Source organism: Siphateles boraxobius, unplaced genomic scaffold (assembly GCF_051911475.1).
Source record: "Siphateles boraxobius isolate OS27281-9 unplaced genomic scaffold, OSU_SipBor_1 167, whole genome shotgun sequence".
Classification (NCBI taxonomy): domain Eukaryota; kingdom Metazoa; phylum Chordata; class Actinopteri; order Cypriniformes; family Leuciscidae; genus Siphateles; species Siphateles boraxobius.
Window position 1 is genome coordinate 180,001 of NW_027508774.1, and position 12,500 is coordinate 192,500.

At 36.9% G+C, this 12,500-nt stretch overlaps 1 protein-coding gene across 1 annotated transcript in view; it reads right to left on the minus strand.

The window, feature by feature from the left end:
* Positions 1-12,500, minus strand: part of cyth4b (cytohesin 4b) — a 34,229-nt gene that overhangs the window by 6,562 nt on the left and 15,167 nt on the right. The window contains exons 8-9 of the mRNA XM_077232183.1: positions 12,084-12,232; positions 8,081-8,192 (exon numbers count right to left, since the gene is read on the minus strand). Coding sequence (XP_077088298.1) covers positions 8,081-8,192; positions 12,084-12,232 — 261 coding nt within the window. The remainder of the gene's footprint in view (positions 1-8,080; positions 8,193-12,083; positions 12,233-12,500) is intronic.

A 12,500-nucleotide genomic window follows, 5' to 3' on the forward strand; every position in this document is an offset into this window, starting at 1 on the left:
TCAGATTATACATCAGCAACACTTAACTACATCAGATTATACATCAGCAACACTTAACTACATCAGATTATACATCAGCAACACTTAACTACATCAGATTATACATCAGCAACACTTAACTACATCAGATTATACATCAGCAACACTTAACTACATCAGATTATACATCAGCAACACTTAACTACATCAGATTATACATTAGCAACACTTAACTACATCAGATTATACATCAGCAACACTTAACTACATCAGATTATACATCAGCAACACTTAACTACATCAGATTATACATCAGCAACACTTAACTACATCAGATTATACATCAGCAACACTTAACTACATCAGATTATACATCAGCAACACTTAACTACATCAGATTATACATCAGCAACACTTAACTACATCAGATTATACATCAGCAACACTTAACTACATCAGATTATACATCAGCAACACTTAACTACATCAGATTATACATCAGCAACACTTAACTACATCAGATTATACATCAGCAACACTTAACTACATCAGATTATACATCAGCAACAATTAACACTACTTAACTACATCAGATTATACATCAGCAACACTTAACTACATCAGATTATACATCAGCAACACTTAACACTACTTAACTACATCAGATTACACATCAGCAACACTTAACTACATCAGATTACACATCAGCAACATTTAACTACATCAGATTATACATCAGCAACACTTAACTACATCAGATTATACATCAGCAACAATTAACACTACTTAACTACACCAGATTATACATCAGCAACACTTAACTACACCAGATTATACATCAGCAACACTTAACACTACTTAACTACATCAGATTGTACGTCAGCAACACTTAACTACATCAGATTATACATCAGCAACACTTAACTACATCAGATTACACATCAGCAACACTTAACTACACCAGATTATACATCAGCAACACTTAACTACACCAGATTATACCTCAGCAACACTCAACTACACCAGATTATACATCAGCAACACTTAACTACATCAGATTATGCATCAGAAACACTTAACTACATCAGATTACGCATCAGAAACACTTAACTACATCTGATTACGCATCAGAAACACTTAACTACATCAGATTACGCATCAGAAACACTTAACTACATCAGATTACGCATCCGCAACACTTACCACCACTTAACTACATCAGATTACACATCAGCAAGACTTAACACCACTTAACTACATCAGCAACACTTAACACTACTTAACTACACCAGATTATACATCAGCAACACTTAACACCACTTAACTACATTAGATTACACATCTGCAACACTTAACACCACTTAACTACATTAGATTATACATCAGCAACACTTAACACTACTTAACTACATCCGATTATACATCATCAACACTTAACTACATCAGATTACACATCCGCAACACTTAACACCATTTAACTACATTAGATTATACATCAGCAACACTTAACACTACTTAACTACATCCAATTATACATCATCAACACTTAACACCACTTAACTACATTAGATTACACATCAGCAACACTTAACTACATCAGATTATACATCAGCAACACTTAACTACATCAGATTATACATCAGCAACACTTAACACTACTTAACTACATCCGATTATACATCATCAACACTTAACTACATCAGATTACACATCCGCAACACTTAACACCACTTAACTACATTAGATTATACATCAGCAACACTTAACACTACTTAACTACATCCAATTATACATCATCAACACTTAACACCACTTAACTACATTAGATTACACATCAGCAACACTTAACACTACTTAACTACATCCAATTATACATCAGCAACACTTAACACCACTTAACTACATTAGATTATACATCAGCAACACTTAACACTACTTAACTACATCCAATTATACATCAGCAACACTTAACACCACTTAACTACATTAGATTATACATTAGCAACACTTAACACCACTTAACTACATTAGATTATACATCAGCAACACTTAACACCACTTAACTACATTAGATTACACATCAGCAACACTTAACACCACTTAACTACATCGAATTATACATCAGCAACACTTAACACCACTTAACTACATTAGATTATACATAAGCAACACTTAACACTACTTAAATACATCAGATTACACATCAGCAACACTTAACACCACTTAACTACATTAGATTACACATCCACAACACTTAACACCACTTAACTACATTAGATTACACATAAGCAACACTTAACACTACTTAACTACATCAGATTACACATCCGCAACACTTAACACTACTTAACTACATTAGATTACACATAAGCAACACTTAACACCACTTAACTACATCCGATTATACATCAGCAACACTTAACTACATCAGATTACGCATCAGAAACACTTAACACCACTTAACTACATCAGATTACCCATCAGCAACACCTAACACCACTTAACTAAATCAGATTACCCATCAGCAACACTTAACACCACTTAACTACATCAGATTACACATCAGCAACACTTAACACCACTTAACTATATTAGATTACACATCAGCAACACTTAACACCACTTAACTACATCAGATTACCCATCAGCAACACTTAACACCACTTAACTACATCAGATTACACATCAGCAACACTTAACACCACTTAACTACATCAGATTATACATCAGCAACACTTAACTAACACTTAACTACATCAGATTACCCATCAGCAACACTTAACACCACTTAACTACATCAGATTACACATCAGCAACACTTAACACCACTTAACTACATCAGATTATACATTAGCAACACTTAACACCACTTAACTACATTAGATTATACATCAGCAACACTTAACACCACTTAACTACATTAGATTACACATCAGCAACACTTAACTACCACTTAACTACATCAGATTACCCATCAGCAACACTTAACACCACTTAACTACATCAGATTACACATCAGCAACACTTAACACCACTTAACTACATCAGATTATACATTAGCAACACTTAACACCACTTAACTACATTAGATTATACATCAGCAACACTTAACACCACTTAACTACATTAGATTACACATCCACAACACTTAACACCACTTAACTACATTAGATTACACATAAGCAACACTTAACACTACTTAACTACATCAGATTACACATCCGCAACACTTAACACCACTTAACTACATTAGATTACACATAAGCAACACTTAACACCACTTAACTACATCCGATTATACATCAGCAACATTTAACACCACTTAACTACATCAGATTACCCATCAGCAACACCTAACACCACTTAACTACATCAGATTACCCATCAGCAACACTTAACACCACTTAACTACATCAGATTACACATCAGCAACACTTAACACCACTTAACTACATCAGATTATACATCAGCAACACTTAACTACCACTTAACTACATCAGATTACCCATCAGCAACACTTAACACCACTTAACTACATCAGATTACCCATCAGCAACACTTAACACCACTTAACTACATCAGATTACACATCAGCAACACTTAACACCACTTAACTACATCAGATTACCCATCAGCAACACTTAACACCACTTAACTACATCAGATTACACATCAGCAACACTTAACACCACTTAACTACATCAGATTACACATCAGCAACACTTAACACCACTTAACTACATCAGATTACCCATCAGCAACACTTAACACCACTTAACTACATCAGATTACACATCAGCAACACTTAACACCACTTAACTACATCAGATTACCCATCAGCAACACTTAACACCACTTAACTACATCAGATTACACATCAGCAACACTTAACACCACTTAACTACACCAGATTACACATCAGCAACACTTAACACCACTTAACTACATCAGATTACCCATCAGCAACACTTAACACCACTTAACTACATCAGATTACACATCAGCAACACTTAACACCACTTAACTACATCAGATTACACATCAGCAACACTTAACACCACTTAACTACATCAGATTACCCATCAGCAACACTTAACACCACTTAACTACATCAGATTACACATCAGCAACACTTAACACCACTTAACTACATCAGATTACACATCAGCAACACTTAACACCACTTAACTACATCAGATTACACATCAGCAACACTTAACACCACTTAACTACATCAGATTACTCATCAGCAACACTTAACACCACTTAACTACATTAGATTACACATCAGCAACACTTAACACTACTTAACTACATTAGATTACACATCAGCAACACTTAACACTACTTAACTACATCAGATTACGCATCAGAAACACTTAACACCACTTAACTACATTAGATTACACATCAGCAACACTTAACACTACTTAACTACATTAGATTACACATCAGCAACACTTAACACCACTTAACTACATTAGATTACACATCAGCAACACTTAACACTACTTAACTACATCAGATTACCCATCAGCAACACTTAACACCACTTAACTACATCAGATTACACATCAGCAACACTTAACACCACTTAACTACATCAGATTACACATCAGCAACACTTAACACCACTTAACTACATCAGATTACACATCAGCAACACTTAACACCACTTAACTACATCAGATTACTCATCAGCAACACTTAACACCACTTAACTACATTAGATTACACATCAGCAACACTTAACACTACTTAACTACATTAGATTACACATCAGCAACACTTAACACTACTTAACTACATCAGATTACGCATCAGAAACACTTAACACCACTTAACTACATTAGATTACACATCAGCAACACTTAACACTACTTAACTACATTAGATTACACATCAGCAACACTTAACACCACTTAACTACATTAGATTACACATCAGCAACACTTAACACTACTTAACTACATTAGATTACACATCAGCAACACTTAACACCACTTAACTACATTAGATTACACATCAGCAACACTTAACACCACTTAACTACATCAGATTACACATCAGCAACACTTAACACTACTTAACTACATTAGATTACACATCAGCAACACTTAACACTACTTAACTACATCAGATTACGCATCAGAAACACTTAACACCACTTAACTACATTAGATTACACATCAGCAACACTTAACACTACTTAACTACATTAGATTACACATCAGCAACACTTAACACTACTTAACTACATCAGATTACGCATCAGAAACACTTAACACCACTTAACTACATTAGATTACACATCAGCAACACTTAACACCACTTAACTACATTAGATTACCCATCAGCAACACTTAACACCACTTAACTACATTAGATTACACATCAGCAACACTTAACACTACTTAACTACATTAGATTACACATCAGCAACACTTAACACCACTTAACTACATCAGATTACGCATCAGAAACACTTAACACCACTTAACTACATTAGATTACACATCAGCAACACTTAACACTACTTAACTACATCAGATTACGCATCAGAAACACTTAACACCACTTAACTACATTAGATTACACATCAGCAACACTTAACACCACTTAACTACATTAGATTACCCATCAGCAACACTTAACACCACTTAACTACATTAGATTACCCATCAGCAACACTTAACACCACTTAACTACATTAGATTACACATCAGCAACACTTAACACTACTTAACTACATCAGATTACCCATCAGCAACACTTAACACCACTTAACTACATTAGATTACACATCAGCAACACTTAACACTACTTAACTACATTAGATTACCCATCAGCAACACTTAACACCACTTAACTACATTAGATTACACATCAGCAACACTTAACACTACTTAACTACATTAGATTACACATCAGCAACACTTAACACCACTTAACTACATTAGATTACACATCAGCAACACTTAACACCACTTAACTACATCAGATTACACATCAGCAACACTTAACACTACTTAACTACATTAGATTACATGAGCCAAATATGAAAAGTACTTCAACATTACTTCAACAAAAGTTAATTTCAACATTTACTAATGCATGCACATTTAGTTCTCAGAACGTTTTGATCAAATGTTCTTCCAGTAATGCTAAAAAAAACATTTGTTCAGTTATCTGGTCTTTAATAATGTTCTCAAAAAATCCGCACAAAAACATTATTTATACATCGTTCATGGAATATTTCAGTTCGTAGTTCATGTAACGTTTTATAAATGTAACTACTTGTTTCGGAAAGTTCAGAGAACATTCAAAAGTAACGTTCCATAATGTTTGAATGACACAATGAAGCGTTCCATTAACATTTGAATAACCAAGAAAAAACTTTCTAGTCTAAAATTTAGACTGTTCATCAGAAATTACGTTTTCATAATATAATATGAACATTCTTATCTATATTAATTATTATTTTATATATTTTTGTTAGATGGGTGAGCAGTATCTATTTGACACAAAGACATTGAGGATGTCACTATTAAATAGGCATGGATATCGTTAAGGTTTTAACCGTATTACTACTCTTACCGATACTGCTTAACGATCCGGTACTTAAACGGTATTCTTATCGTTCTTTTTGTTGTGTCTTTTTTTTTACATTCGGGTAATAATTAACATTTGCTTTATATTTTGAAATGTAAAATATCTATAGCAAAAGATAAGGCAATGCTTGAACAAAACGAATAAAATATCTAGCTATTTGTTATGTAGCATGTGCAGGCTTTTTTGTTTTATATACATGAGATAGGATACAATAGGCAAAAACAAGTACAAACACACGGTCAAAAAATAATTAAAAACAATTAAACAAAGATACAAATTATATACACGGTGCTTTAATTTCAGGAATGTCTACTAAAATTACTTTTCAGGTAAGTGTTTCTGTCTGAAAAGAAATCTAATTTAGTAATCAAATGTAAAATAACACTCCATAGTTTATCATACATAGATTAAGCTGTGAGTGATTCGCTTTAATGGCTCAATCGTCAGCAGGTTTATTAGACGCTGCCCCTTTAAGACTGAGTGCAGATCTAATAGATGACTGATGCACCATCATTTTCCCCCAACTATTTATGTCCATTTAAGACATAAACTGTGTTTAAGTAAATAAACTGTGTTTCACTGAATCTCAGAGCTGGTCATTTTTATGTTTTATGTATATTTGATAGCTTATATGCACACAAGAAGCCCAATGTTAAGTATACTTTTCTTGTCTCGTTGCAGTCCATTTCGGAGCGCGTCGCCTTGTGAACAGCGTCTCTTGCGCAGATTTTTGTGCTTTTAATAGCTATTTTAATGATTAAACGCGTCCGCAATTTAGCAACGGTAGAGACTGCATTTTACAACAATCCCCGATCGTGCTGATTCTGACGGTGCGTTTGGGTTTTAGGAAGAAATGACAGCGCATCGCTGTGAAGGGAAGGAAGTTGCGCTAGACAGAAAGCGTCTAGTTTGTAATGGTTTCATCTCAAATATCTTCTTTTTATAATCTTTGGAAGCCGAAATCTAAAATAAAATTAGAATAATATCCCAGATCTGAAGTGTAACCACTTTTGAATGTTTAGTTCTGTCCTCATTGTCAGTCATTAAGCAGGGCTGTGGTGTTGTGCGCGCTGTGGCTCCGCGTGAGAGATTGCTCGTTCTCTCTTCTGGACTGCGAATAGCAAATGGCTGGTGAGATAAACATGTTCAAGATTGCGTCTTTATAGCAATAATAAATAATATGTGTATTTTCTTAATTTCTCCAGTATACCGACAGCAGAACCGATAACGTCCGAGCTTATCGATACAGCACACTTCAGTCTTTCAGTTTTCAAAATTCAGCCCCGCGGCCCGTTTAATACCGGGTTTCGGTACCCATCCCTACTATTAAACTTGCCCAGATTTACAATAAACACATCTAACAAAAGCAATTCTGGAATAGATGAAAGAGAAAGTAAACTAGACTAAATATGTTTGCAGTAGTGAATCATAATCGGTTTGTTTAATGCAGTCAGCTGAGCAATCTTTATAACAACTTTATAATCTTTACCCAGTTTGAGCAGCCAGCCCTCGCGGTCAGGGTTGAAGAAGGTGTGTGTGAGATCATTCCCATCATCCTCTGGGATTTTGAAGGGTTCGTTCCGTATGCTGTTGTACAGATTCTGTGGTGATGAAAAGAAACACACGTCAGTCTTCCTGTTAGTGCTGCTTATTTACTGATGAATAATTAAAGGGATAGTTCTCCCTAAAATTAAAACTAGCCCATGATTTACTCTGCCTCAAGTCATCCTAGGTGTGTATGACATTCTTCTTTCAGACGAATACAATCAGAGTTATATTAATGTCCCGGCTCTTTCAAGCTTTATAATGGCAGTGAATTGCAGGATATTCTAACCCATTCGACTAAAATAACTAGCTTTCGTACACTTCGATTTACGGTGAAAGAGTAATCCCTGACCCGACGCATGACGTATTGACGAACGCGGAAGCGCAGAGGATAGAGCAAAACAAAACACCGGTCACGAATTAGAAGTCTAAAATGTGGGAGGAGTTTTAGTTTGTTCCCCAGCGCTGTGTGTGTGAAGCGCAAGAGGCATCAGAGTTTACGCTAATCCTACATCTACACCTACACCTACACCTACATCTACTCCTACATCTACATTTACATCTACATCTAAACCTACACCTACATCTACTCCTACACCTACATCTACTCCTACATCTACATCTACTCCTACACCTACACTTACATCTACTCCTACACTTACATCTACTCCTACATCTACATCTACTCCTACACCTACACTTACATCTACTCCTACACCTACATCTACTCCTACATCTACACCTACACCTACACCTACATCTACTCCTACATCTACATCTACTCCTACATCTACACCTACATCTACTCCTACATCTACTCCTACATCTACATCTACTCCTACATCTACACCTACATCTACTCCTACATTTACATCTACACCTACACCTACACCTACATCTACTCCTACATCTACATCTACTCCTACATCTACACCTACATCTACTCCTACATTTACATCTACACCTACACCTACACCTACATCTACTCCTACATCTACATCTACTCCTACATCTACACCTACATCTACTCCTACATTTACATCTACATCTACACCTACACCTACATCTACTCCCACACCTACATCTACTCCTACATCTACATCTACTCCTACACCTACACTTACATCTACTCCTACACTTACATCTACTCCTACACCTACATCTACTCCTACATCTACATCTACTCCTACACCTACACTTACACTTACATCTACACCTACATCTACATCTACTCCTACATCTACACCTACACCTACACCTACATCTACATCTACTCCTACATCTACACCTACATCTACACCTACATCTACATCTACACCTACATCTACACCTACATCTACTCCTACATTTACATCTACATCTACACCTACATCTACTCCTACACCTACATCTACTCCTACATCTACATCTACTCCTACCCCTACACTTACATCTACTCCTACACTTACATCTACTCCTACATCTACACCTACACCTACACCTACATCTACTCCTACATCTACATCTACTCCTACACCTACATCTACTCCTACATCTACACCTACACCTACACCTACATCTACTCCTACATCTACATCTACATCTACTCCTACATCTACTCCTACATCTACTCCTACATCTACACCTACATCTACTCCTACATTTACATCTACACCTACACCTACATCTACTCCTACATCTACATCTACTCCTACATCTACTCCTACATTTACATCTACATCTACACCTTCATCTACTCCTACACCTACATCTACTCCTACATCTACATCTACTCCTACACCTACACTTACATCTACTCCTACACTTACATCTACTCCTACACCTACATCTACTCCTACATCTACATCTACTCCTACATCTACATCTACTCCTACATCTACTCCTACATCTACACCTACACCTACATCTACATCTACACCTACATCTACATCTACATCTACTCCTACATCTACATCTACTCCTACACCTACATCTACTCCTACATCTACATCTACTCCTATATCTACACCTACACCTACATCTACTCCAACATCTACATCTACTCCTACATCTACACCTACACCTACATCTACTCCTACATCTACATCTACTCCTACATCTACACCTACATCTACTCCTACATCTACATCTACTCCTACATCTACATCTACATCTACTCCTACATCTACACCTACATCTACACCTACACCTACACCTACACCTACACCTACATCTACATCTACATCTACTCCTACATCTACTCCTACATCTACATCTACTCCCGTCCTTCGGATGAGACGTTAAACCGAGGTCCTGACTCTCTGTGGTCATAAAAAATCCCAAATAGGGATAAAGAGTAGGGGTGTAACCCCGGCATCCTGGCAAATTTGCCCCTTGGCCTCTGTCCATCATGGCCTCCTAATCATCCCCATATACTGATTGGCTTCATCACTCTGTCTCCTCTCCAACAGTAAACTGGTCTGTGGTGGGCGTTCTGGCGCAATATGGCTGCCGTCGCATCATCCAGGTGGAGCTGCACAATGGTGGTGGTTGAGGAGATTCCCCCTTCTATGTAAAACGCTGTGAGGTCCCGGAAAAAGCGCTATATAAATATAACAAATTATTATTATTATTATTATTATTACTCCTACATCTACTCCTACATATACTCCTACATCTACATCTACTCCTACATCTACTCCTACATCTTCATCTACATCTACTCCTACATCTTCATCTACATCTACTCCTACATCTTCATCTACTCCTACATCTTCATCTACTTCTACATCTATATTTACTCCTACATCTACTAATACATATACTCCTACATCTACATCTACTCCTACATCTACTACATCTACATCTACTCCTACTAGGGCTGGGGCGGTATGGATTTTTTCTAACCGCGGTTGAAAAGCAAGATTTTCCCGTGGTATGGCGGTAAACCACTTTAAATAAGCCAAGAGCTTTCTAGCCTCGCGGCAGCAGCGCCTCGCATTGCTCATAGACCTTAAAACAGTCAGCGCCGCGGATGCGGTTTCTAAAATTGATCAAATAACGTTGGTGCGGGTGGATGGCGGACAGATGAGTTTTGTGATGCGGTTGTGGATGAAATAATAATAGCCCATCCGAGCATCTCTAATACGAATGTAATGTTATTATGTGTCATGGAACATTGCGCTCCTCAACTCGCGAAAGATCGGATTTGCTCCATCTTTTGATGATAAGTTTTGTTTAGAAAATCTTGAATCCATGTAAGCCACTACTCATTAGACATAATCCATGTCATTAGAATCAATTAATCCATGTCATTAGACACAACGTGCACACATGCGCAGGCCAATGTTTTTTTTTTTTTTGCGGTGATGACGGTGACGAGCTCAGACCCGCGGTTGGAGTCACGTGACCGCGGTATTGCGGTAATGCGGTAACCGTCCCAGCCCTAACTCCTACATCTACTACTACATCTACATCTACTCCAACATCTTTTATGATCTTTTATGATGGATAGATGCACTTTTATGATGGATAGATGCACTTTTATGATGGATGGATGCACTTTTATGATGGATGGATGCACTTTTATGATGGATGGATGCACTTTTATGATGGACAGATACACTTTTATGATGGATGGATGCACTTTTATGATGGACAGATGCACTTTTATGATGGACAGATGCACTTTTATGATGGATTGATGGACTTCAAAAATATCCTGCCATTCACTCCCAGTATAAAGCTTGGAAGAGCCAGTACATTTTTTAATATAACTCAGATTGTATTCGTCTGAATGAAGAATGTCATATACACCTAGGATGACTTGAGGGAGAGTAAATCATGGACTAATTTTCATTTTTGAGTGTACTATCCCTTTAACACCACACTGTTATTTGTGCTCAGTGACTCGAGTGTAGTATTTTGGTCATGTGACCAGTGAGGAGTGATTGTGATTGGCTGCTCACCGTCAGAAGGTCATCGGGGAGATCCTCTCCGTTGTTGATCCCGCGGTTCATGCTAATGAATCTCTCCAGCGGGGTCTTGTCCTTCACGTTGGGGTTGTGAAGACTCGTGTTCAACATGATGATGGCAAACGAAAGGATGTAACACGTGTCTAAGGATCACAAAGAACACAACCGTTCTCAACAACTTTACCAGAGAGTGATAAACAAAGCGTTTTGAGATCATCAGTACCTGATTGGCCAATTCATAAATTTGGAAATGCATAACAAATAGTCTAAATGGAAGCTTATTTCGCCATGGAATAAAAAAATATAAAAGGTAACTGCATTTTTATCTCACAATTCAGACTTTTTTTCTGCGGTTTTGTTCTTGCGATTCTGATGAATTGGTCTGAATTGTGAGATATTAAAGTCCCCCTG